This window comes from Podarcis vaucheri (genome assembly GCF_965113315.1).
Source record: "Podarcis vaucheri genome assembly, chromosome: 18".
Lineage (NCBI taxonomy): Eukaryota > Metazoa > Chordata > Lepidosauria > Squamata > Lacertidae > Podarcis > Podarcis vaucheri.
Genome location: NC_138756.1, coordinates 10717859 through 10745813, shown reverse-complemented (window position 1 = coordinate 10745813; position 27955 = coordinate 10717859). Strand labels below are relative to the sequence as shown.

At 49.8% G+C, this 27955-nt stretch overlaps 1 protein-coding gene across 1 annotated transcript in view; it reads right to left on the bottom strand.

Annotated features, from left to right (window-relative positions):
- Window positions 1–5563: 5563 nt before the first annotated feature.
- Window positions 5564–27955, bottom strand: part of ARID3A (AT-rich interaction domain 3A) — a 37749-nt gene continuing 15357 nt past the window's right edge. The window contains exons 3-8 of the mRNA XM_082206434.1: window positions 20723–20795; window positions 14148–14331; window positions 11426–11673; window positions 10011–10316; window positions 8400–8489; window positions 5564–6225 (exon numbers count right to left, since the gene is read on the bottom strand). Coding sequence (XP_082062560.1) covers window positions 6059–6225; window positions 8400–8489; window positions 10011–10316; window positions 11426–11673; window positions 14148–14331; window positions 20723–20795 — 1068 coding nt within the window. The 3' untranslated portion in view covers window positions 5564–6058. The remainder of the gene's footprint in view (window positions 6226–8399; window positions 8490–10010; window positions 10317–11425; window positions 11674–14147; window positions 14332–20722; window positions 20796–27955) is intronic.

Genomic DNA, 27955 nt, shown 5'->3' with positions numbered 1-27955 from the left:
GGTCCGCAAAACCAACCTCTGCAACAGGAACCTCGCTCCCGCGAATCTTGCCTCGAACGGAGTCTCTTTTGTGAAAATTTGCGCAGAAATCGAGAACCCGGGAAACGTTCTTCTTGATAGCAGGGTGCGATCGAGCGGTGAAATGTTCCCCAAAAATAAAATAAAATAAAATAAAGGGGTCCCCCCCCCAAGCGTCGCCCTGTTCTTGGGAACGCGGAAAGCCCTGGGTCGGAATTCGAATCCGGAACACCCTCAGCCACCATCCCTGCAAGCAAATCTTAATTTTATTTTGGTTTGTTTCCTGTACACCCAACACAAACCCGTATCCCACCCGCCCCCCGACCCTTTCAGCCCCTCCAGAATACAATCAAGATCCAGATAGCATTTTCCACGTTGCCCCTGAGTCGCCATCGAACCCTTAAAAAGCAAAAATTCTGGCCTGAGAATGAAGGAATTCTGCCCCGTTCCTTGAGAGACAGACACTCACCACGCACACCCTAAATAAACAACAACCCACAAACATACACACTTTTATTTATTTATATAAATTTGGATATAGAATTTCTTACTCGCCCACCCGCGCTAAAAACTCCTCCCTCTTTCTCTCTCTCTCTCTTTTTTAAAAAATATGTCTAGGGTGGGGGGAAATTCACACAAACACACACACAACACACACACCCAGCAACAACAACTCCTTCCAACGAGGAAAGGGGGTTGCACGTCAGAGAGGAAGGGTCTCTTCTTTAGGGGAAGGCGGGCGGAGGTTCTGGGTTCGAGTCCCGACGACTCCGGCCCTTTCACAGACGCGGAGCTGTCGACACGAGGACAGGGCGAGTGTGCGAGGCAGGGTATAAATAACAAAATTATTATTATCAGACTGGTCTTGTGCACACCCCACAATGCCCAAAGCCGGGCGTTTAAAATTCAGGTGATTGTATCGGCTTGCGGGCTTTTACTTCCAAACCCAGACCGCAAAAACGCCTAACCGGAAAGTTCTGCGTTGAACCCAAGACCCTCTTTTTTTTTTTTTTTTTTGGACAAGCGGCGATTCACCCAACCGACTTCAAATCATAGTTAAAAGCAACGTACGCAACATCCCTTCAAAGCAGCTCCCCAAAAATAAAGGAATTCCGGGAACTGTAGTTTACACCCCTGACAGTGCTATAGTTCCAAAGACCCTCAAACTAGAATTCTCAGGATTTTGGGGGGTGTTTTTTTAAAAGGGATGGTGCATATACTGCCTTAATAACAGAGGTATATCCTATAGTTTCCAAGTCTGAACACAGACAGATGTGGTTTAACCGGGTCCCGCCGAAAGAGCCAGATTTGCGGGTTCGTAAACCAATTTTTGACCCATCTCCGCGTCTCCAGGCAGAAAGGGAGGGTTTCACGCCCAGGATTCGACGCAGCAGCTCGAGGACCCGAAAGGAAAAGAAGGCAGGCTTTCCAATGGGTAGATTTTTAAAAAAGAAATTATTTTCAGGGGTGGGGAAGGCAGGAAAGTCTGCGAGGGGAAGACCCACATAGAGAGATTGGGATGAGGTGGGTCAACGCACCTGGAAAACGGAGTTTAAAAAACAAAAATACTAGGCAGATGTTGGAGGAAAAAGTTCGCCCCCTCTCCTCTCCCTAGATCCATACCTGCCCCACGGCCGACGGACCCCCTGGGTCCGTGCGAGGCCATTTCACCCGCAACTCAAAGCAGACACTTTTGTGATCCGCGGTACCCGTACAGTTCGATTAGTAAGCTTTCCAAAAAATTAAAAGGGGGGGGACACCTGTTTGCGATACAAGAGGATTGGTGGCAGCGGTGGGATCTTGCAAGCAATATTTCTATATATTTCCGGGCTGGGTAGCTTGGGGGCTGGATTCTGAGAACTGTCTTAACGCAGCCGCAAAATGCAACCTTGCTTTGGTGATGAGGCTGCCTTGTCTCTCCCCACTGATATCAGCCGCCAATTGGGGCCCATTCGCTTCAATGGGTCTACTCAGAGGAGGAGGTAAGCAGGATCCAACACGCCCAGACCGTCCCAAGTCCGGGGTTCACTTGCAAAGTCCTAAAATTCACCATAGGGAGACTCAACCGGCAATGGTGCCCTTCTCTCTCTTCCCTAGAGAAACAGTGAGAATGGGGGCCATTTCAGAGGGGGGTGGGATGTTAACTGGTACCACGCTGGAAGTGGGGACCCAACAAATTCAGGGTGCACAAAATAGCCGGAACCACATTGTGGCTCCAAAGGGTTTTGAGGTGCGCCGAAAAACTGCCCAAAGCAGTTCCGCAAAGGAGTATAAAATCTGATTTACGGATATCTGCATCTCTGTTTGCTGAGCGCCCGTTTTGAAAAAAGAGGAGCGGGGAAGCAAAGAGCTATTCCCGACGGGATCTGAGAGAGCTTTATTATTATTATTTAATAACAACAATAATAATAAAAGGACCCGGATGCCGAATTTAAAGGCTATCAACGCCCCTCGGGCTGGAATTCCCATTCCAGAAATTGGCAAGCGCAATTTTTTTTAAAAAAAAAAGCAGAATCGATAATTAAACGAAAAAACGCTCGCAGCGCTACAGTTCCCAGCGCCTTGGGAACCTACAGTTCCTGCGAGGTTGGGGAGGGGAACGTCGTGTGCTTTTAATTTAATAATGCAGCCTTTAAAAACCCACAAAAACCACCTTAAGATATTCTCGGTTGTGCTCTCCAAAGCTTTGGCCACGTTCTGAAAGCGGGGACGATGTGGGCAGAAAATGGATTTTTGTTTTTCTGGGTGGCAGCATTCTTTGGGGTTCGTGGAGAAGAGATATCCCTTTGTCCGTTCCTCTGCCAGAATCTAACTATAAGGTAGGGGAGACTTCTTGGACCACAGGTCTCAAAATAGGCTCCGGAAGAGTCAAGCTCCCGGAAACCGTCGTGGTTTTCCCCAAAGAGAGCTATAGTTTTGTTATGGGTGCCGGGAGCTGTCAGGAGACCCAGGAAATCCCCCTCTATAACATCTTAAGAATGGCATAGCAAGCAACCCCTCTTTCCCCGGTGAGCCCCGGGAACTGTAGCTCTGGCGAGGGGGAACGAGGCGCTGGCCTCACAACGCTCCGCACCCGGCACAAAACTACAGCTCCCAGAAACCACAACGGTTTGAAGGGGTATTGCAGCGCAGGGGACGAGGGCGCTCCGTGTCTACAGGGTTCGCCGCCAATCTAGAAGCCGTCCGGGTGTGTTGCGCTACAACTCCCAGAGGGCACGGCACCCGAAGTCCGGAGGGTGCCAAGTCGATACCCAATGCAAGATATATTAGTGAGTTTGGGGAAAATAGGAGCGAGGAGATGTAAAAATTCCTAGAGCCTTGCAGAAAATTTAAAAACGTTCCCAAGCAAAAGTCTGGGTTCTACAGCCTTAGTATTAACCCAGAGAGAGAGAGAGAGAGAGAGAGAGGGAGAGTTGTCGCTATTTGATCCCAGAAAAGCGACAAATTCTAAAAATCATTTTTAAAAATATAAGAAGAGAGAGAGGGAGGTAGAAGCCTTCTGTTCGTTCCAGAAAGGAACCGTCCGCTTAACGGTGCCGGCTGAAACAACAGGACTGGATCAAAATGGGGTCTCCTTTAGGGGCACAATGATCTGTTTTGTTGAGGGGGGGCCCAGTGGTCTTCTTTTCCCAGCTCCCCAAACCCCAGTTAAGAAATTAAAACCAGTACATGAGAGGACAAGGGAGTGATGGATAGATGTTTTGAGAGCCCATGTTAGTAGTAGTTGTTTACTTTGAGCGTTTTGCTGCGTTCCGTTAAAGGAAAACTGAATTTCTAGAAATATTTCCCGGGAGGGGGTCCGGCAAAGAGAAGACATTGGTGGTGGGGGGGGGAGAGATATTCTGATTCAAGAATCCTCTCCAATCTGCCCACCCCGGAGGGGAACTGGAAAGGAGGAGAAAGGGGTACGATGAGGTAGATATGCCAACACAACAAACTGTCGTTGTTAAGTCGAGGGGGTTCTCTGGCGGCTAGCGGCAAATATGTGGACCCCCTCTTCGTCTGCATCCAAAATGGTGGGCTTCCCCCCCCCCGCCTGGTTCTGCAAGAAGCGATACCCACAACCTCTCCGATTCCTGCCAAAGTCAAGGACGTGCCCCCTTACCCTATGTTCAAAGGAAACCACAAGTGAGTTTGGTGGGAGCAAGGGGGGAGAAAAACCACAACCCCAAATTTTATCCTCTCCGCCAGTTGCGCTCCCAAAACTCTGCCAAAACCCCCAGCTCGCCACGCTACTCCTCAGCAACGCACCGTTGCGGGAAATTTGAAAGAACTGCCCGCCCTCTGCAAACTACGGTTTTCGGGATTATTTGCAAGGAAGCTCCGAGCATCAAATGCACACGGAAGATGCGATGTCTGGAAGCTAAGTTTAAAAAATGGTTTCGTCCTGGCAAAAGCCAGTCGGACGTCTCAGGCCCCCAGGACCCTCTGCAAACTACGTTTCCCGGGATTATTTGCAGGGAAGCCGCGTGCTTCAAATGCAGATGGAGGGTGCGATGTTAAAAAAAGGGTTTTGTACTGGCAAGAGCCAGTTCTGGAAATGGTGACGTCTGAGGTCCCCAGTTTTCCTGGGCGTTGGGGAAACGACAAGCCCCGCAGACTTTGCAGAGGTTAACGCTGTGGTTTTTAAATTATTTGGGGGATGGAGGCGAGGAAAAACAACCCAGTGGGTTTTTTGGTGTCGTTGTTTTGCCATCGCAAAGGAGAAAGGTTTGAGGGTCAGGGGAGCGAGGCGCTAAGACGCAGGCAAGGCTGCCCCATCCGACCCTCCAATTTCCACGCAAAGAAATCTCCGTACAAAAATATCATCCCGTGAAATCCCAATGCAATTGCTTGCGCGCCGCCCCCGACCCACCCCAATATGTAGAAAAAAAACCCACCTGAGCTCGTTCGTCAAAGACAATTTCCCCCGAGACCCCCCCCCTTGCAAAAAAAGCCCCTGCCAGTGTTACACGAAAAGATTTCGGGAGGGAAAGTGCAGCTGTATCGCGAACGGAAGCAACACGCGTTAAGAGGATAACCGCCAAAATAAAAACTTACAGAATTTGCTATATAGATCTGCTTTCGCTTTTTCTTTTTTGGTTGTCTGTTGAGGATCGTATTCCGAAAACAAAAGAAGTTTCTATTTACACACACACACCCCTGAATTTTCCTTATTTATGTTTTGAGAGCGGTTGGTTTTTTTGTAAAAAAGGAAAGAAAACAAAAACGCAATAGCTAAAAGCTTTCCCACCGCCCACCTTCCCCCCCCTTTTGTAAATGCTGTTTGGGGTGCGGTTTAAAAAAAGGATTTCGTTCTGAGACTACCCTGAGATCGCCTGGCGAGAGGCGTCTCCCCGCCACTACCCCAGACAAAATAAAAACAACACACAGTGCAAAAGTGTGAGTTCGCATGAGGTAAGGAGTTCTGTGTCTACAATGCATTACGTCAAAAAAACAAAAGAGCTAAAACCACACAGTGTTTTCCATCTGGCTCAGAAATCGTCGGCGCTCGACGCGCCACCCCCTGCCCTCCAAAATCCAGGCTGAAAAAGCTTTGTTTCCGTTTTTTGGTTCTTCTATTGATATCTTTAATGCTGGGCATGGGGGGAATATTTGGTGGAAGCGGGGAGAGAAAGAGGAGGGAGAGATTAGGACCCAGATTAGGACCCCCACCTGTTTCCCCCAAAAAAGGTTTGGTTATTTTGGTGTCAAGCTGAAATTGGTTGGGATACCTCCCTCCGTTCCCGGTAGGGGCAGCATCAAAACATCTCCCTGCAGCAATGGCAAAGAGGTTCCTTTATTTTTTTGGGGGGGGGATTTGGGGGACAGAAGATGGCACCTTCCAGACCCCCCCTTGCCCCCCCCGGGAACAAACAAGGCGCCTGCGTTAAGATCCAGTGGGTCCATCTCTCCCCCTCTCTCCGGAAAAACGCCCCCAGGAAATTCCCGTCCAGACAGGTGGATAAGGGTCCAAACCGGGGATGTTTTCTCGCCGGCCGTGCGTCGCCGGGGGCTTTCGGCTTTGGCAGGACGAAGAGGAGAAGCGGGGAGGGTTTCCTTAAGGCGACGAGGAATTGGTTGAGGTAGACGTCGGCGCGGCGGGGAAAGCAGTCTGCGGGGCGCTGGCGGCGGTGGCCTGACCGCCCTGCGAGGCGCCGCGGCCGCTGTTGGAGTTTCCTTTGCTGAGGGAGGACGACGTCCCCGGAGTTTGGGCAAACAGCACACCTGGACGAGGACGGAAGAAGACGCTTGGTGGGCCACCAGAACCCTGGACCCGTTCATTCTCACCAACCTAAACACCCGACTGGTCCCTTAATCCCGGTTGCCCTGTATACCTGAAGGAGTGTCTCCACCCCCATCGTCCAGACCGGACACCTGGGTCCAGTTCCGAGGGCCTTCTGGCGGTTCCCTCACTGCGAGAAGCGAGGTTACAGGGAACCAGGCAGAGGGCCTTCTCGGTGGTGGCGCCCGCCCTGTGCAACGCCCTCCCTTCAGATGTCAAGGAAATAAACAACTGCCTGACTTTTAGAAGACATCCTAAGGCAGCCCTGCTTAGGGAAGCTTTTAATGTTTAATAGATTATTGTATTTTAATACTCTGTTGAAAGCCGCCCAGAGTGGCTGGGGAAACCTAGCCAGATGGGCGGGGTATAAATTATTATTATTATTATTATTATTATTATTATTATTATTAAGAGACCCTACAAAAGCCGGGGCTGCCGCCTTTCAGCAATTGCTTTGAGAGGAGATAGGGTAAAGGTAAAGGGACCCCTGACCATTAGGTCCAATCGTGGCCGACTCTGGGGTTGCAGCGCTCATCTCGCTTTACTGGCCGAGGGAGCCGGCATACAGCTTCCAGGTCCTGTGGCCAGCAGGACTAAGCTGCTTCTGGCGAACCAGAGCAGCGCACGGAAACACCGTTTACCTTCCCGCCAGAGTGGTATCTATTTATCTGCTTGCACTTTGTGCTTTCGAACTGCTAGGTGGGCAGGAGCTGGGACCGAGCAACGGGAGCTCAGCCCGTCATTGCGGGGATTCGAACCGCCGACCTTCTGATTGGCAAGCCTTAGGCTCTGTGGTTTAACCCACAGCACCACCCGCTTCCCTTGCAATTTTATTATGCAGTGAGAAATATGGGTTCTGCAATGGGGTTTCCACCCATCACAACGGATGCTAAAGAAGGGGAGGGGAATGGTTTGTGCCTGCAAACACATTTTCAGCCCTTAGGTGGCACCTATCAGCCTTTGTGGTGGAGCTGCTCAAAGGCACATGAATTTTGGAGCAAGGCGTTTGCAGAGATTTCCTTGGCAACTACAGTGGTACCTCAGGTTACATACGCTTCAGGTTACATACGCTTCAGGTTACAGACTCTGCTAACCCAGAAATAGTACCTCGGGTTAAGAACGTTGCTTCAGGATGAGAACAGAAATTGTGCAGCGGCAGCAGGAGGCCCCATTAGCTAAAGTGGTGCTTCAGGTTAAGAACAGTTTCAGGTTAAGTACGGACATCCAGAACGAATTAAGTACTTAACCCGAGGTACCACTGTATAAGCAAACTATGGTGCCATTTTCCCACCAGGCGCGCTTTAACCTTCTTATGGATTTGAAAAGTTAATAACTTATTTTTAATCTCTTAAAAGCGGCCGGGGGGCGCACTGCCAAATTCTGGAAGACCTTCTTTAATTTTAGTAATTTGGATTCAGAGAGTTGACAAATTGCCCTCCCGGAAAAGGGCAGGGCTTGAGTTACCATTCAAAAAAGGAATTTTATTTCTTATATAAACATTGAGGCACGTGGTGTCACTAATACATGGAACTTCTGGCTCAATTAAGACTACATTCAGCTTTGATTCTCAATAGCGATGCAACTCACAGGTGCAGAACGCTTCCAGTTTTATATTTATAGCTTTATGATTTGCAAAGGGAACGGTTGGGTGATTTACTAACTTTAATATCCCTTTGCAGCAGAGCTTTTGTACTTTGTCCTTTGAGGCTGCAAATATTATTATTATTAAGTGTAATAATAATACACTTTACAGTTTAAATCTTTCAATTCGTTTTCTTTCTTTCTGGGATGTTTGCACCAGTTTCAGGTATTTTCCTTTTGCAAACTTTTTTTTAAAAAAATGCAAAAACCCCTCCTCATCTTTCACCTTACAGGTGTAGGTAAGGTAATCTTGCAACCTTCTGAGCTTGCAACCTTAGCAAACTTAAGACTGGGCTATAATTTGGTCTTTTTTATTTTAGTTTTTTATTTTAATTGGAGTAGTATTATGATTGGATTTATTAATTGGATGGTTTTTATTGGAAAATCAATAAAATGGATTTAAAAAAAAAAAAAAGACTGGTTTTGTGAGGCTGTCCGAAACCGCCTTTCCGAGGTCCCTTCAACCGGAGTTTACCTGTATAAACGATGCCGTTGAGTTCAACCGACATGTTGATGCTGTTCGTTCCGTTGGTGGTCAAATTCATGGCGGAGTCTTGGCGGTTTTCTGGAAGGCAAAAAAGGAGGGGGGTAAGACAGCGGCAGACAGACAGCCATTTTCCTTCCGGGGGGAGGGGCCAGGGGGAGACATGCAAATTTCCACACCTGTACAGGTGCCTAAGGGACACAGGTGGTGCTATGGGTTAAACCACAGAGCCTAGGGCTTGCCGATCAGAAGGTTGGCAGTTCGAATCCCCACAAGGGGGTGAGCTCCCGTTCCTCGGTCCCTGCTCCTGTCAACCTAGCAGTTCGAAAGCACATCAAAGTGCAAGTAGATCAATAGGTACTACTCTGGCGGGAAGGTGAACGGCGTTTCCGTGCGCTGCTCTGGTTCGCCAGAAGCGGCTTAGTCCTGCTGGCCACATGACCCGGAAGCTGTACGCCAGCTCCTTTGGCAAATAAAGCGAGATGAGCGCCGCAACCCCAGAGTCGGCCATGACTGTACCTAACAGTCAGAGGTCCATTTACCTTTATCTTTACAGGTGCCTAATGTCCACACACAGATCATTATATGATAATAATTTATTATTTATACCCTGCCCATCTGGCTGGGCTTCCCCAGGCACTCTGGGCGGCTTCCAACAAAATATTAAAATACTGTAATACATCAAACATTAAAAGCTTCCCTAAAGAGGGCTGCCTTCAGATGTCTTCTAAAAGTCTGGTAGTTGTTGTTCTCTTTGACATCTGGTGGGAGGGCGTTGCACAGGGCAGGCGCCACCACCGAGAAGGCCCTCTGCCTGGTTCCCTGTAACTTGGCTTCTCGCAGGGAGGGAACTGCCAGAAGGCCCTCGGAGCTGGACCTCAGTGTCCGGGCTGAGCGATGGGGGTGGAGAGGCTCCTCCAGGGATACTGGGCCATTTAGGGCTTTAACGGTCAGCACCAACACTTTGAATGGTGCTCGGAAACGTCCTGGGAGCCAATGGAGGTCTTTCAAGATCGTTCTCTCTAACCTCCAAGGCAAGATAAAAAATTCCTTCTAGTAGCACTTTAAAGACCAACTAAGTTAGTTCTTGGTATGAGCTTTCGTGTGCATGCACACTTCTTCAGATACACTGAAACAGAAGTTGCCAGATCCTTCTATATAGTGAGAAGGTGGGGAGGGGTATTACTCAGAAGGGTGGTGGGAATGGGAGATTGGCAGGTAGCTGAGATGGATTCTTATCTCATTATACATGACTAAGCCATTTCTCACCTTCTCACCCCTTGCCTTTTCCTGGAAGACCTATTACAGTCGTTAAGAGTCGTCAACAGGCTCATCTCAGCTATCTGCCAATCTCCCATTCCCACCACCCTTCTGAGTAATACCCCTCCCCACCTTCTCACTATATAGAAGGGTCCGGCAACTTCTGTTTCAGTGTATCTGAAGAAGTGTGCATGCACACGAAAGCTCATACCAAGAACTAACTTAGTTGGTCTTTAAGGTGCTACTGGAAGGAATTTTTTTATTTTGACTATGGCAGACCAACACGGCTACCTATCTGTAACTGGCTCCAAGGCAAGAGGCGTGGCCAGAGATCAAGGATACCTGGCGAGCGAGTCCCTTGGCTGTTGATGCGGATACTCATGGGCAGCTGAGCGGTCATGGCAAGGAGATTTTGCTGCAGCGCCCTCTGCATCAACCGCTGCTGCTCGTCCGTCACGAGAGCAATCTTCTTCTCCGGGGGCTCCCCGGACTCCAGCTTCTCCCGCAGGTGCTCCAGCGCTGCCGCCTGAGCCACAGCCGCCGCCTGGGCCGCCGCAGCTTGGACGGCTTGGGCCGCGATGGCCGGGTGGCCCGCCAGCGAAACGGGCAGGCGGCCGGGCACACCGATGGGGATGGCCGTCTCCTCCTCTGCAGGGGTTGCAAGAACAACAACAAAAAGGAAAGCTCCTTTAGCGCAAAGAGGTGCAAGCAGGTGAGACGGAGAGAGCGATATATGTTCAAATATATAAAGGGATGTCACATAGAGGAGGGAGAAAGGTTGTTTTCTGCTGCTCCAGAGAAGCGGACACGGAGCAATGGATCCAAACTACAAGAAAGAAGATTCCCCCTAAACATTAGGAAGAACTTCCTGACAGTAAGAGCTGTTTGACAGTGGAATTTGCTGCCCAGGAGTGTGGTGGAGTCTCCTACTTTGGAGGTCTTTAAGCAGAGGCTTGACAACCATATGTCAGGAGTGCTCTGATGGTCTTTCCTGCTTGGCAGGGGGTTGGACTCGATGGCCCTTGGGGTCTCTTCCAACTCTAGGATTCTATGATTCTATGATTCTATGATATAGGGAGATCTTGTTTTGTTTTTTTAGATAGAGAGATCAACTTTATTCGCATTAGCCAACGGCCATAGCAACATAAAACAAGCAATCAAATGACCAAGACTATCGTTCAGATAGTAAAGGTAAAGGGGACCCCTGGCCATTAGGTCCATTCATGGCCAACTCTGGGGTTGCGGCACTCATCTCGCTTTACTGGCCGAGGGAGACGGCGTACAGCTTCCGGGTCATGTGGCCAGCATGACTGAACCGCTTCTGGCGAACCAGAGCAGCGCACGGAAACGCCGTTTACCTTCCCGCCGGAGTGGTACCCATTTATCTACTTGCACTTTGACGGGGTGAGCTCCCGTTGCTCGGTCCCTGCTCCTGCCCACCTAGCACTTCGAAAGCACGCCAGTGCAAGTAGATAAATAGGTACAGTTCCGGCGGGAAGGTAAACGGCGTTTCCGTGCACTGCTCTGGTTCGCCAGAAGCGGCTTCGTCCTGCTGGCCACATGACCCGGAAGCTGTACGCCGGCTCCCTCGGCCAGTAAAGCGAGATGAGCGCTGCAAACCCAGAGTCGGCCATGACTGGACCTAATGGTCAGGGGTCCCTTTACCTTTTTAAGCCAACCCGGGAGACCTTTTAGGTTGAAGAGAGGGGAACAAAACGTGTGTGGAACCAAACGCGTGAGGCAATCGGCTGCCGTACCTTTTTTGATTTTCGGGACGGAGGCCAAGGAGCTGCCATTAGTGGTCGACCCCAACCCCAGCGTTGGCACTTGGAGCTTGGGCGAGGAAAGCATGCCATGGGTGCTGCTGGGCGAGTACGTGAAGATGGAGCCGCTGAAGCCTTGCCGGCGACCCTCACGGCGGTTGCTGTCAATGGCGGCTTGCAACTCATTGGGGTTGCTCAGACCTCTCTTCTCACACTCGTAGGGGTACAAATACTTCATGTACCTTTCCAGGGAAAAAGACACACACACAAAAATCAACCATTTGCGCTTTATTCAATTCAACGCACGCTGCCAAGATGGACAGAGTTGGCCCCCTATTCCAATGGAATGGGACGTCCCTATTTCCAGGGGAGAAACGTTGGAGGGGATGAAATAGGACGTCCCTATTTTCAGGGGAGAAACGTTGGAGGGGATGGAATAGGACGTCCCTATTTCCAGGGGAGAAACGTTGGAGGGGATGGAATAGGACGTCCCCATTTTCATGGGAGAAACGTTGGAGGGGATGGAATAGGACGTCCCTATTTTCACAGGAGAAACGTTGGAGGGGATGGAATAGGACGTCCCTATTTTCAGGGGAGAAACGTTGGAGGAGATGGAATAGGACGTCCCTATTTTCAGAGGAGAAACGTTGGAGGGGATGGAATAGGGCGTCCCTATTTTCAGGGGAGAAACATTGGAGGGGATGGAATAGGACGTCCCTATTTTCAGGGGAGAAACGTTGGAGGGGATGGAATAGGACGTCCCTATTTTCAGGGGAGAAACGTTGGAGGGAATGGAATAGGACGCCCCTCTTTTCAGGGGAGAAACGTTGGAGGGGATGGAATAGGACGTCCCTATTTTCAGGGGAGAAACGTTGGAGGGGATGGAATAGGACGTCCCTATTTCCAGGGGAGAAACGTTGGAGGGGATGGAATAGGACGTCCCTATTTTCAGGGGAGAAACGTTGGAGGGGATGGAATAGGACGTCCCTATTTTCAGGGGAGAAACGTTGGAGGGGATGGAAAAGGACGTCCCTATTTTCAGGGGAGAAACGTTGGAGGGGATGGAGCTATGCAACCCCCAAGTCAAGGAGATAGGGAAGGTTTTTTTAATGTTTGATGGTTTATTGTGTTTTTATTTGTGTTCTGCACACACAAACACAAAACCAGGTGCTTTTTTGAATCTTCTGGCAGCATTTAAGGACAGGCAAGACACTGCTTCTTTTTTTAAGAGAAAGGAAGTTGGGTTTACAGCTACGAAGGAGTTAACAGCCCTCCACCCACTCACCTCCCCCCCCACCGGCCCACCCCTCCCTCCCCACCCACAAATCCTTTTTCCGCCACCTGGTCCTCTGAATTCCAGACTAATTAACATTAGCCTTGATTAGTGTGGATGTAATAGGTGGGGGAAGCGAATGGCAGAGAAGGAAGAAGGGGAGAGAAAGAGAAAGAGAGAGAGAGGAGGGGGAGAAAGCCTGGGGTCAGAATGAGCCCATTCCCCTGCTTCCAAAAATACAAGGGTGCGTCTCCATATAGAACTATACGTAAATTTCTTCCCAAAGAGCCTTTGATCCACTGTATATACCGTATTTTTCGCTCTATAAGACGCACCAGACCACAAGACGCACCTAGTTTTTGGAGGAGGAAAACAAGAAAAAATATATTCTGAATCTCAGAAGCCAGAACAGCAAGAGGGATCTCTGCGCAGTGAAAGCAGCAATCCCTCTTGCTGTTCTGGCTTCTGGCTTAGCTGCGCAGCCTGCATTTGCTCCATAAGACGCACACGCATTCCCCCTTACTTTTTAGGAGGGGAAAAGTGAGCCTTATAGAGCAAAAAATACGGTATTTTGGAGAAAGAAAATGAACAAATTCCTATGCCCCACAAAAAACCCAGAGATGCATATTAAATAAAAGGACACATTCTACTCATGTAAAAACACGCTGATTCCTGGACCGTCCGTGGGCCGGATTGAGAAGGAGATTGGGCCGGATCCGGCCCCTGGGCCTTAGGTTGCCTACCCCTGGTCCAGGGGTCCTTTACCTTTGCTGCGTGAAAAGTTGAGGAATGATAGAGGCACCCCCTCTTTGGAGCATGGCGTGCCTCTTATGGAGATCAGGGCTGGGGGAAGGATCCTGGGAACTACATTTTACTCATGGTGCCGGTGGCGCTGTGGGTTAAACCACAGAGCCTAGGACTTGCCGATCAGAAGGTCGGCGGTTCGAATCCCTGCAATGACGGGGTGAGCTCCCGTTGCTCGGTCCCTGCTCCTGCCAACCTAGCAGTTCAAAAGCACACAGTGCAAGTAGATCAATAGGTACCACTCCGGCGGGAAGGTAAACGGCGTTTCCGTGCGCTGCTCTGGTTCGCCAGAAGCGGCTTCGTCCTGCTGGCCACATGACCTGGAAGCTGTACTCCCGAGGGCCTTCTGGCGGTTCCTTCCATGCGAGAAGCCAAGTTACAAGGAACCAGGCAGAGGGCCTTCTCGGTGGTGGCGCCCTCCCTGTGGAACGCCCTCCCATCAGATGTCAAAGAGAACAACAACTACCAGACTTTTAGAAGACATCTGAAGGCAGCCCTGTTTAGGGAAGCTTTTAATGTTTGATGTATTATAGTATTTTAAAATTATTTTTTTTGGAAGCCGCCCAGAGTGGCTGGGGACGCCCAGCCAGATGGGCGGGGTATAAATAATAAATTATTATTATTATTTTTATTACTTACTGAGTGCGCAAGGTGAAGGCCGCACTGGTGATGGACGTGGGCAGGTTCAGACCCTTTGTGATCTCCCGCCAGAGTTTCTTGTTGATCACCTCCACCAAGCCACCCTTCTCGGTCACCAGGACATAGAGCATGTACAGATCGAGGACTTGTTTGGCCATGATGGGGATGCGGTTGACCGGCGTCCCTGCAGACGAAAAGAGAAAGAAACAAAAATAGCAGTTCGGTGGGGGCCGAATCAAAGCCTCGCTCGCCGGCGGCAACAACCAAAGTCTCTGTGCTTTCTGAGACTTCTGGGAGAAGATATATACAGTGGTGCCTCGCAAGACGAAAAGCATCCGTTCTGTGATTCTCTTCGTCTAGCGGTTTTTTTGTCTTGCGAAGCAAGCCCATTGACGAATTAGCGGATTAGCGCTATTAGCGGCTTTTAGCGGCTTATCTGCTGATCGGATCAGCTGATAAGCGGCTTAGAAAAAGGGGGGAAAGGGAAAAAAACCAGCAGGAACTCGCAAGACATTTTCGTCTTGTGAAGCAAGCCCATAGGAGATTCGTTTTGCGAAGCACCTCCAACACGGAAAACTCTTTCGTCTAGCGAGTTTTCCGTCTTGCGAGGCATTTGTCTTGCAGGGCACCACTGTAATGAATTGGAAAAAATGTTGAAATATACATTTATTAAGAAAACAGAGGCCTTTCTTCTTGGAATAACAGGTTTGGAAGTGCCCAAGAAAGATGTTAGACTATTTTTTGTATGCCACAACTGCAGCTAGAATGTTAGGGAAGTTTTAAATATTTTCAACACTTGACTGGGATCCGCCCAGAGTGGCTGCGGAAACCCAGCCAGATGGGAAGGGTATAGATAATAAATTATTATTACTATTATTATCTCCTATTTCCCAGGCTAAATATCCCCAGCTCCCTCAAACGTTCCTCATCAGGCTTGGTTTCCAGACCCTTGATCATCTCAGTCCTCTTCCTCTGCAAACCTTCCAGCTTCTCAACACCCTTCTTAAATTGTGGTGCCCAGAACTGGACACAGAAGCAAGAATAGAGTGAGACTATTATACTTCCCTTATCGGGGCGCGGGTGGCGCTGTGGGTTAAACCACAGAGCCTAGGGCTTGCCGATCAGAAGGTCGGCGGTTTGAATCCCCGCAATGATGGGGTGAGCTCCTGTTGCTCGGTCCCTGCTCCTGCCAACCTAGCAGTTCGAAAGCATGTCAAAGTGCAAGTAGATAAATAGGTACCACCCTGGCGGGAAGGTAAACGGCGTTTCTGTGCGCTGCTCTGGTTCGCCAGAAGCGGCTTAGTCCTGCTGGCCACATGACCCGGAAGCTGTACGCCGGCTCCCTCGGCCAATAAAGTGAGATGAGCGCCGCAACCCCAGAGTCGGCCACGACTGGACCTAATGGTCAGGGGTCCCTTTACCTTGTTAATATATAGTCCTAAGCGGCTCACAGGCACGAAACCCATGTTGGAAATCTGAATGCAACAGAAGCTTGCCGTGAAATGATTCCATCAAAGTTCTTTAAAGTTCCTTTCCTTTTTATTTTTATTACAATCGCTGCTGCTATGACGGACCGGACCAGCAAGTTCGGGTTACGAGGCAGGATTCGAACTGGCAGCTGCCTTGACTCGCCCCTCAAGTTTCTGAGCCGCGGGGCACAGTCTCCGCCGGCAGAACCAGGCGTGCAGTGGCAAAATCAGAAGGGCGGGTTCCCTTCCTGATATAATTAGACAATTATAAGGATTAGGGAGGCATTGCAGTGATTAACATAGACCACCACTCGATGCTTTTTTGGATAGATGTGTTTCCTGTCCAAATGACCCTGGAAAGAGCGTCTCCACCACAATTGTCCAGCCCGGACGCCGGGGTCCACTTCCGAGGGCCTTCCGGCGGTTCCCTCCCTGTGAGAAGCGAGGTTGCAGGGAAGCAGGCACAAGGCCTTCTCGGTGGTGGCACCCATCAAGTCTCAGGGAGATAAAGAACTTTTAGAAGATACCTGAAGGCAGCCTTGTTTGGGGAAATTTTTAATGGTTGGTGCATTGTTTATATGTGCTGTAAGCTGCCCAGAGTGGCTGGGGAAACCCAGCCAGATGGGCGGGGTATAAATAATAAAATTATTGCTATTATTATTGTTGTTAACTCTCAAAACTGGAGTGCTTTGTGTTTCGGGGCTCATTATTCTTCCCCCCTGCTGTCCTGGCTCCAAATTTAATCTCCACGATGACCCTGAAACACAGGGAAGTTCTTAAAGTTTTATGTTTTATCGTGTTGGGTGTTTTAACTTGTTGGAATCTGCACAGAGAAGCCGGGGCATCGCAGTCAGATGAGTGGCATATAAGTAACAAATTATTATTATTATTATTATTATTATTATTATTATTAGTTGTTGTATTCCACCTTTCTCCCCTATTAGGGAGTAGTGTAGATCTGGGTTATTTTGAAAGTTGCGTGAAGTTTTTCATTCAACGTTCAGTGCTTGACAGAACCGACCACATTATTTCGCCGCTTTCTGCTATTTTTTTCATAAGCAGAGGGTTGTTGTTTTTTGGGTGGGGTTAGGATTTGATTCCCTGGTCTCTCCCAGGACCAGTGCTCTAACCGTTACACCGCGCTGCCTCTCTTCGTGGGATGTGCTATGTTTGCACGCCTGCCTATTCTGAAACCAACACCCTGGTAGGTTTCAGAAAGCAAACAAGACTCTGTTCCCGCTTCCTCAACACCTTTGACCAAAGACAAGCCACAGCCCCTCCAATTTGCATCAGGCTGTTTTTCACTGAAAGGTCTAGTGCATTCAAATTGCGCCCTTTCCGCACCTGCTCAGGGCCGAAATGAGAGAGAAAGAGAGAAAGAAAGAGAGGAAGAAAGAGAAGAGAAGAGAAGAGAAGAGAAGAGAAGAGAAGAGAAGAGAGAGAGAAAGAAAGAAAGAAGGAGAGAGGAGGGGGAGAGATAAAGAAAGACAGAAAGAGAGGAAGAAAGAGAGGGGAGAAAGAGAGAGAGAGAGAGAGAAGAAGAAGAAAGAGAGGGGGGAGAAAGAGAGAGAGAGAGAGAGAGAGAGAAGGAGAGATAAAGAAAGACAGAAAAAGAGAGAGAGCAAAAGAAAGAAAGAGAAGGAGAGAGAGAGAGAGATAAAGAAAGAGAAAGAGAGAAAGAGAGAAAGAGAGAGAGAGAGAGAGAGAGAGAAAGAAAGAAAGAGATATACATATATATAAAGACAGAAAGAGAAAGAAAGAGAAAGAAAGAAAGAGAGAGAGAAAGAAAAAGGAAGAGAGAGAGAAAGGAGGGGGAGAGAAAGAAAGAAAGAAAGAAAGAAAGAAAGAAAGAAAGAAAGAAAGAAAGAAAGAAAGAAATATAAAGACCGAAAGAGAGAGAAAGAAAGAGAGAGAGAGAAAGAAAGAAAGAAAGAAAGAAAGAAAGAAAGAAAGAAAGAAAAAGGAAGAGAGAGAGAGAAAGGGGGGGAGAGAGCAAGCAAGCAAGCAAGAAAGAAAGAAAGAAAGAAAGGACGCTTTTAACTCTCTGCAGGTCCAACGTTTTGCATTCGCCTCCAAACGTTTACATCCCGCGACAATTCAAGCCGCGAATCTCATTGGGTGATTTCGGGGAACAGAACCTCTCTCTCTCACTCTCTCTCCTACCTCACAGGTTTCTTGTCAGGACAAAACGGGGTGGGGAGGCAGAGAATCACGGCCACCAGCCCTGACCTCCTTGGAAGGAAAAAGGCAGAGCACCCCTAACAAGAATAATAATAGTAATAATGAGGATGATGATGATGATGGAGTCATGAGGGCTAGAAACCCGAACAAGCAGCGAAAACCTGAGGAAACTGAATCGTAGCACATGAACAAAAAAACACCACTTTGGCACACAAATGGGTATGGACACTCCTAGCTAGCGGACAAAAGGAGCGGCTTTCAAAAGGGGGGCAAAACAAACCCCGTTTCCCCCTCTAATTGATTTATGGCTTCCTTAAAGCCGAAAGGAACAATCGGGCCAAGAAAACAAGAGCCGACGGCAGCCAGAAGACGTTTGTGCGGTGGTGCAGTCGTCCGAGCGTTTTATTGCAGGAAGGAATGGGTCATTTTCCGGGATTAAACGGTGTCCGGCCAGAGGATGGGGCGGCCGGCCTATGACTTGGATCCCAGGAGAGGGAGACTTTGAGGGAGGATGCTGGGGGGGGGTCTTGGGGGGGGGAAGGAGGAGAGGTCTTTTTGCAGCCTTAACTATCCTAACTGTAAAATGGGCAGTTTATTTACAGCGTGCGAAATGGAGGCAGTGAGAGGTTTTGCTTTCTTGGGCTCCATGATCACTGCAGATGGTGACAGCAGTCACGAAATTAAAAGACGCCTACTTCTTGGGAGAAAGGTGATGGCAAACCTAGACAGCATCTTAAAAAGCAGAGACATCACCTTGCCAACAAAGGTCCGTATAGTTAAAGCTCTGGTTTTCCCAGTAGTGATGTATGGAAGTGAGAGCTGGACCATCAAGAAGGCTGATCGCCGAAGAATGGATGCTTTTGAATTCTGGTGCTGGAGGAGACTCTTGAGAGTCCCATGGACTGCAAGAAGATCCAACCTCTCCATTCTTAAGGAAATCAGCCCTGAGTGCTCACTGGAAGGACAGATCCTGAACCTGAGGCTCCAAGACTTTGGCCGCCTCAGGAGAAGAGAAGACTCCCTGGAAAAGACCCTGATGTTGGGAAAGATGGAGGGCGCAAGGAGAAGGGGACGACAGAGGATGAGATGGTGGGACAGTGTTCTCGAAGAGACCAGCATGAGTTTGACCAAACTGCGGGAGGCAGTGGAAGACAGGAGGGCCTGGCGTGCTCTGGCCCAGGGGGTCACGAAGAGGCGGACAGGGCTAAACGACTAAACAACAACATCCCTGACCATTAGGTCCAGTCGTGGCCGACTCTGGGGTTGTGGCGCTCATCTCGCTTTTCTGGCCAAGGGACCTGGCTTCCAGGTCATGTGGCCGCTTCTAAGCCGTTTCTGGCGAACCAGAGCAGCGCACGGAAACGCCATTTACCTTCCCGCCAGAGTGGTACCTATTGATCTACTTGCACTTTTGATGTGCTTTCGAACTGCTAGATTGGCAGGAGCAGGGACCGAGCAACGGGAGCTCACCCCGTGGCAGGGATCCGAACTGCCGACCTTCTGATCGGCAAGCCCTAGGCTCTGTGGTTTAACCCACAGCGCCACCCGCGTCCCTTAAACCCACAAAAGCACCTTGCAATTTCCTTTACGCCCGTTCTTGCCCATTGCACACCCACAGTAATCGTTTCCTAGATGCAGATTCCGGTCGTGCAAAGCTCCTGGGACAATACCATCTGCTTCCCCCCCCACAACCGCCACCCCCCCCCCACAATCGGATTCCTTGACTTAAGGTAAATCTCTCTTCCCACCGCTTTTCTCGACACTCCCTTCAGCTGCCAGCCAGCGCGGGTTTTTATTGCCTAGTAAAAACCATGTTAAGCAACACAGCAGCAGGAGTCTCGGCGTATTGGCCCGAACCCGTGACACCACCAACCGTCTCTTCTCCCGACCCTTGCGACTCCCACAAAGCAATTCTTTTAATTCTTTTCCCAGACAATCTTTGAAAACATCGCAGGTTTTGCTTTTTAATTGGAATGGGCGAGATAAACGATTCGCCTTATCGCTTAATTTTAAGGGCACCTGAAAGATGCGGTCCCTATATCACAGACCCAACCTAATTGCTCTTTAATTACCGTCTTTACTCGTTCATTATACACCTTTGGGCATCGGGAAAAATGTTCCTTTTTAACCAGACCTTTGGTCGATCCGATTTACACCCTATGCCCTTTTAGAATGTGGCTTGGGTTACCGCTTTTTGTTTGATTTTATATGTTGTGGTCTTGTTGTGAAACTCTGGGTATAGGGCGGTGTATAAGTTGAATTAATAATAATAATAATAATAATAACAACAACAACAATTAATCTCTTAAACTTTTTGTGCACCTCCACCACTTAGGTAGGAAATTACCTATTTTACATAGACCTAGTTCCAGGGTCTATGTCATGGGTAGGCAAGCTAAGACCTGGGGGCCGGATCCGGCCCAATCGCCTTCTAAATCCGTCCCGTGGACAGTGTTTTTACACGAGTGGAATGCGTGCTTTTATTTAAAACGCATTTCTGGGTTATTTGTGGGGCGTACGAATCCGTTCATATAATTTTCCTTCAGAATATAGTTCGGCCCTCCACAAGGTCTGAGGGACAGCGGACCAGCCCCCTGCTGAAAACGTCTGCTGACTTTTACAATATAAAATATTGTATAAGGGTGTTGACGTGACGTGTTAATGTAAAACTGGAAAAAACACATAAACGAGTTTTTTTAATTGCCTTTTTTCATCAGAGGAGGAGGAGGAGAAGAGAATGATGCAACAGAAGTATTTTTCTGCAAGCCGGCACGCCCCTCGCTGTGTGTATGTGTGTGACCTTAGCAAGCACAGAGGAAGATTACCCAAAGCTGGCTTTGCAAAAGCATGCGTTGCAGAAGATTTGCCGGACAGACAGACAGGCACACAGGCAGGGAGGGAGAAAGGGGTGGGTTGTCTACTCACCTCGCTTTTGCATGAAGCTGAAAAGGTCGTCCAGGAATTCCTTCCTTTTCGGGTCTCCGTCCAGTTCATACAGCTGCGGGCGACATAAGACGAAGGAGACACGTTATTCGGAGACCCTTTCCAACAGGGAGACACGAAAACGCCACCCTAACTCTCAGCCCCGAGACCCAGAAATCTCGTTTTCGCTTTTGGTATTTTTAAGGTTCGCAATCAAGTCTGCAGCAAAGCGATAAGTTTACAACCAAGTTCCCAATTACCGTATTTTCCGGCATATAAGACGACCGGGAGTATAAGACGACCCCCCCCCAACCTTTCCAGTTAAAATATAGAGTTTGGGATATACCGTATTTTTCACCCTATAGGACGCAGGGACCGAGCAGGGACGGAGCTCACCCCGTCATCGCGGGGATTCGAACCGCCAACCTTCTGATCAGCATGCCCAAGAGGCTCAGTGGTTTAGACCATAGCGCCACCCGCATCCCTTGGCCCTGTATAGGGAGGGTTTACAGTGGTACCTCGGGTTACATACACTTCAGGTTACAGACTCCGCTAACCCTGAAATAGTGCTTCAGGTTAAGAACTTTGCTTAAGTACTTAATTCGCTCCGGAGGTCCGTACTTAACCTCAAACTGTTCTTAACCTGAAGCACCACTTTAGCTAATGGGGCCTCCCGCTGCCGCTGCACAATTTCTGTTCTCATCCTGAAGCAAAGTTCTTAACCTGAAGCACTATTTCTGGGTTAGCGGAGTCTGTAACCTGAAGCGTATGTAACCTGAAGCGTATGTAACCCAAGGTACCACTGTATAGATTCCCTCTGGGGGATCTAGTGGTCAACGGTGAGGACAGGATCCTGCGTCAGGTGGCTCCCAGTTGGGCTTGATCCAGCCGCAGGTTCAAAGCATGGGAAATTGAGCAACAGCTTGCTAATTCGCCCGTGCTTTTTGACTGCTCCTCTACACGGCACACCTCTCTGTCGCCCGCAGCGGGACGACATGGGGCTCTGGACGTTGTGTGCTTTTTTGCAGAGTTGCTGACCCGGCAGTTTTCTCTGCTCGCGGAGCCTCTCATTAGCTACAGGGCTGGGCTTGGTTTGGTTTTCGAAAACAAAAGTCTCCAGCCGTCCCCGGGTCCCCAACTCCCTTTTGCCTCGAGCCGGGCGCCTCTGCCTTTAAAGAACACATCTTCCTGCCTAACCACCAAGGCTGAAACAAACTGACCGAGTTTCTTTCCTGGGGAACTTCAGGAAATTAGCAATTCGCCGTCTCCCCTGCATTCCCACAGAGACCAGTCTTTGGGGTTGAGGGTGCTTTTCTGACCGTGCCCTGAGTTTTCCGAGTGGGTAATTAATTTTCCTTGCTTGCTCTAAAGGTAAAGGGACCCCTGACCATTGGTCCAGTCACGATGACTCTGGGGTCACACACACATTTCCCCTTACTTTTTAGGAGGGAAAAAGTGGGTCTTATAATGCAAAAAAAAGGTAAGTGAAATTGCGCACAATGCAACCGTGCTGAACACGCGCGCAGGAGGAGACGATATGTGAACCCGTCCGACGCAGGGAGATTCTGGCTCCACGCTGACCGAATCGCGACGACCTCCGGCGTGTGACGGCAACGCGCCTCTCCCCCTTGGCAAGCTGCCTCTCCCCTCGCTGGGCTCCCCGGCGGGCGGAAACTGGGTGCCCCTGCTCCCAGCTATTAATAGGCAGCTGTCAACAGGAATGTCTCTCTCTGGCACCAGTTGCTGACCTCCTGGCCGGTCCTCCCTGAAACCTGTACGTGTCACGTCAGTCGGAAGGCGAGATGCCCCGCGCGGAGTTTCCAAGCCCCCGGGGTCTCGCTTCTATTTATTCCCCCTGCCCGAGTTGGCTACATGCAGCTACGGCGCAGGAACACATTCGAACGGCGGCCAAAGAGCATAGCTGTCAAGCGTCCCTTATTTGGCGGGAAACTCCCTTATCCCAGCGCTGTGTCCCGCTGCTGTCCCTTATTGATGATGTCCCTTAAATTTCCCGGGTTTCAAAGGAAGCAGCTCCTCTCCCTCCCTCCCTGCCGGCCAGGGAGGAGGGAGGCTCCAACTGTGTTGCTTGGCTGCGTTGCTCACCCAATAAGGAGTCTCAGAACGACTGGGGGGTGGAGCTTGCATGCCTTGTGCCAATCAAATCAGCTGCGTTGCCTGGGGACTCGCCTTTGCTCAGCGCTTCCCAGCGGAGAGGGGACGGTGGTTTTCCTTGCTGCGTCCCCTTTGCCGGGTTGCTGCACTGTGGGAACCACCGCTTGAGGCTTCGTTTGGCTGCTGGCTGGGCTTTCTGCCTTTGGCTCGGAGGGGCTCAGAAGGCGAACATACCTGTGCTCTTAAAATCCCAGGTTTCATGCTCGCCCGGCTCAGGAGAGAAGCCGAGAAACAACAACAACATCGCTTTTGAGAAAGAGGCTCAATGCTGCCTGCAGCGAAACGCTGCAACCACCGGACTTGAGAACACGGCGGATCGGGAGGGAGGGGTGGCAAAAAGAAGATAACAGAAATTGAGGAACTGAAAGCAATTACTTGCAGGCCAGGCGAACCCGTTAAATGAGTCGCCACAGAAACAAGCAAGTGCGCTGGGGCTGCACCAGTCATTAAAAATAAAACCACACGGCCAAGCTGCGTTTCGTACATGCAAAGAGATTCTGCTTCTCTTCCTTTCAAGGGGAGGGGGGACGCGACTTCTAAAAGGGGACGCCGAGAAGGTTTCCTTTCTGTGAATGCGGCCGTTTGCAACCCAGAAGGGCTTGACTACTACAATGGGGGGGGTGGCGTGGGGCTGGCCCTAGGAGACTGTTCGAAAAGCTGTCTCCGTTACGGCAGCCGTCCTGCGTGCGAGAGGGGGGGAGAATATCTCCGTTTTGAAGAGGCACCCCCTCTTAAGGGCGGCAAAGGATGTCGTGGGGACCCCAGTTCCCATCCATTCCCCATCCCACCAGCTCAGGGACGATGGGATATGTAGTCCAGCAATATCCAGAGATAAGTAAAGGAAAGGTAAAGGGACCCCTGACCATTAGGTCCGGTCGTGGCTGACTCTGGGGTTGTGGCGCTCATCTCGCTTTACTGGCCGAGGGAGCCGGTGTACAGCTTCCGGGTCATGTGGCCAGCATGACTGAGCCGCTTCTGGCGAACCAGAGCAGCGCACGGAAACGCCGTTTACCTTCCCGCCGGAGCGGTACCTATTTATCTACTTGCATTTTGAGGTGCTTTCGAACTGCTAGGTTGGCAGGAGCAGGGACTGAGCAATGGGAGCTCACCTTGTCATTGCAGGGATTCGAACCGCCGACCTTCTGATCGGCAAGTCCTAGGCTCTGTGGTTTAACCCACAGCACCACCCGCGTCCCAAGCGATCATGCTAAGGGTGGCCAAATTCTGTGCGACTGCCATAAAACCTCGGGAACAAGCTGTACAACCAAAATGATTCAGGTTTTAAACGACAATTTTAGGTTATATTTTATTTCAATGTATATTTTTAACTGCCGCTATGTCTGTATCGTCTCTGTTATACCCAATTGCAATTCCACGTATTCCTGTTGCGTTTTATGCTTTCCCAGATATTGCAAGCGAGCCGGAACTGGTCTGTGACCGTAAGAATAAAATTCCATTACAATCGCACCTACATTCTTGAGCGGTGAGCCAAGAACTGCAATCAGCTCCCCACAATCCGGAGTTCGAGAGAAATGGATATCTCGCTCGGCTGTAAACGGGAACGGCCGGAGTGCTTCAGCCTTCCCAGAAATGTGAGGAATGTCGAAGGAATCCGTTAAATATATATGTGTGTGCCTGGAGACTCTCCCACCAAATCCGGCTTCCCCCTCATCTAAAAAGAACCCCTTCCCCAGCTGTTGGAAGCAAAAAGTTAGGCTGCGTGGTCCGCAGCAACCAGAAGTGTACTTTGTGAGTGCCTGGAGGCGGTTGGAGGATGGATGGCGGCTCACAGATTGAGGTTGAATCCTGACAAGACAGAAGGACTGTTTTTGGGGGACAGGAGGCGGGCAGGTGTGGAGGATTCCCTGGTCCTGAATGGGGTCACTGTGCCCCCAAAGGACCAGGTGTGCAGCCTGGGAGTCATTCTGGACTCACCGCTGTCCATGGAGGCGCAGGTCAATTCTGTGTCCAGGGCAGTTCCATCTGGTATGCAGGATGAGACCCTCCTTGCCCGCAGACTGTCTGGCCAGAGTGGTGCATGCTCTGGTTATCTCCCGCTTGGACTACTGCAATGCGCTCTCCGTGGGGCTACCTTTGAAGGTGACCCGGAAACTACAACTAATCCAGAATGCGGCAGCTAGACTGGGGACTGGGAGCGGCCGCCAAGACCATATAACACCGGTCTTGAAAGACCTACATTGGCTCCCAGTACGTTTCCAAGCACAATTCAAAGTGTTGGTGCTGACCTTGAAAGCCCTAAATGGCCCAGTATACCCGAAGGAACTCCCGCGGGGCTCCCCACGCGGCGGATGTTTTCCCAAAGCGCCGGGCGCTCTGCTTTCAGCGCGCCTGGCGCTCCGGGAAGCAGGCTGCTATCCGCAGCCTAGACAGCCCTGCCGGAACTCCTGCAAGGCTGCCTACGCTGCGGATGTGTTCCCGAAGCCTGGAGAGCGAGAGGGGTCGGTGCGCACTGACCCCTCTCGGTCTCCAGGCTTCAGCGAAAGCCCGCATTCGCCCCATAGGACGCACCCAGATTTCCCCTTCATTTTTGGAGGGGGAAAAGTGCGTCCTATAGGGCGAAAAATACGGTATTTGTTTGTGCAGGGGGGAAACCGGAGGGAGTTGTGGGACCGGCCTCATCCGCCTCCTCTCCAACTGACCCTCCGCCCGACGCTGAAGGGGTAACGTAAGCCGGACCGTATCCATGACAGCAGGTGGGGGCACAGCTGCCGAAATGTCACACGAGGCTGGGAATCCTTGCGGATTCCTCTCCTGATATCAGTCTCCCCCTCCAGAGGGACAGAAAAAAACCCACAACAGGCAGCTTCCGGAAGGAGGAGGAATCCCGGAGGCCCGCACGATTAAAAAAATAAAATAAAACGAGCCCCGAATGTGTCAACGCAGGAAGAACGGCAGAATCGGATGGTGGAAGGGCCCCTCCGAAGATCATCCATTCCAACCCTCTTCTAGTAATAATAATAATAATAATAATAATTATTATTATTATTATTATTAATTTGTACCCCGCCCATCTGGCCGCGTTTCCCCAGCCACTCTGGGCGGCTTCCGCAAAGACCAAAAATACACTAAGATGTCACACATTAAAAACTTCCCTGAACAGGGCTGCCTTCAGATGTCTTCTGAATGTCAGGTAGTTGTTTATCGCTTTTACATCTGGCGGGAGGGCGTTCCACAGGGCGGGTGCCACCACCGAGAAGGCCCTGTGTCTGGTTCCCTGTAACCTCACTTCTCGCAATGAGGGAACCGCCAGAAGGCCCTCGGAGATGGACCTCAGTGTCCGGGCAGAACGATGGGGGTGGAGACACTCCTTCAGGGATACTGGGCCGTTTAGGGCTTTAAAGGTCAGCACCAACACTTTGAATTGTGCTCGGAAACGTACTGGGAGCCAATGTAGGTCTTTCAAGACCGGTGTTATATGCTCAATGTAGCTGGGTTCAGGGCGGCTAACAACAATAGTACAACATTCTAAAGACATTCTGGAGTAGGTTATGTCTTGATAACGTAAACGTTTTAAGTTTTTTGTATCAATTCAGTACATTTCCTTTTAATCGTTGAATGGTTCTGTGTGCATTGTGGCAGTCTTTGGCTACGTGCAATAAAACTGACTGACGGACTGACTGACTGACAGATGGATCTTCACAATTTAAAATATGCAGATAAAAATATACGTTGAGAAACCAAAGATAGGAGCCGGGGGGGGGTATCTGTTTAGGGGAGGGGTGGGAAAAAATGGGGGTTGGGAAACAATTCGGGATGATGTATCTCCGTTAAAATTGCTATGTTGAAATTCCTAATAATTTTTCATTTTCATTTTATTTTATTATTATTTATAATTATTTTATCTTAATTATTATTCCTAATAATTTTTTATTTTAAAAAGACCCTCAAAAAAATAAGAAATGGCCCGATTCTGCGTTGTTAAGGCATCTTTCGCAAGTGGCGCATCCGCTTGCAAAAGTTGGACAGGAAGAATATCTCACACGTCCAGGAGTCCATTTCCAAACAGCTGCTGGCTGCGAGGGGCAGATTATCTGCCCGGCCGGCTAATGCAGAGAAAGCCCTAATCAATATTTTAGAAGAAAGTAAATTGACCCTCCTGCGGTCATTGCAGGAGGGACGCAATCCATCTCTCGCGCAGCCTGCATCCGCCGAAATCCTCCGGGTTCCTTTTTTTCTTCCTCTCCAACCCCCACCCCAATCCCTGGGCACGCTTGCGAAAGAGGAGGGAATAGACCCAGAATATCTACATTTATGGGGTGGTGCTGTTAAACCACAGAGCCTAGGACTTGCTGATCCAAAGGTCGGCGGTTTGAATCCCCGCAATGACTGGGTGAGCTCCCGTTGCTCGGTCCCTGCTCCTGCCAACCTAGCACTTCAAAAGCACATTCAAAGTGCAAGTAGATAAATAGGTACCGCTCTGGCAGGAAGGTAAATGGCGTTTCCGTGCGCTGCTCTGATTCACCAGAAGCGGCTTAGTCCTGCTGGCCACATGACCCGGAAGCTGGACGCCGGCTCCCTCGGCCAATAAAGCGAGATGAGCGCCGCAACCCCAGAGTCGGTCACGACTGGACCTAGTGGTCAGGGGTCCCTTTACCTTTATCTACATTTATATATATATATACATACAAGTGAAGCTCAAAAAATTAGAATATTGTGGAAAAGTTCATTTATTTCAGTAATTCAACTTCAAAGGCGAAACTAATCTATGAGATAGACTCATGACATGCAAAGAGAGATATGTCAATCCTTTATTTGTTATCATTGTGATGGTCATGGCGTACGGCTGATGAAAACCCCAAATGATCATCACAATGATAAGAAATAATGGATTGACATACAGTGGAACCTCAGGTTAAGTACTTAATTCATTCCAGAGGTCTGTTCTTAACCTGAAACTGTTCTTAACCTGAAGCACCACTTTAGCTAATGGGGCCTCCTGCTGCTGCCGCGCCGCCGGAGCACGATATCCGTTCTCATCCGGAAGCAAAGTTCTTAACCGGAAGCACTATTTCTGGCTTAGTAGAGTGTGTAACCTGAAGCGTA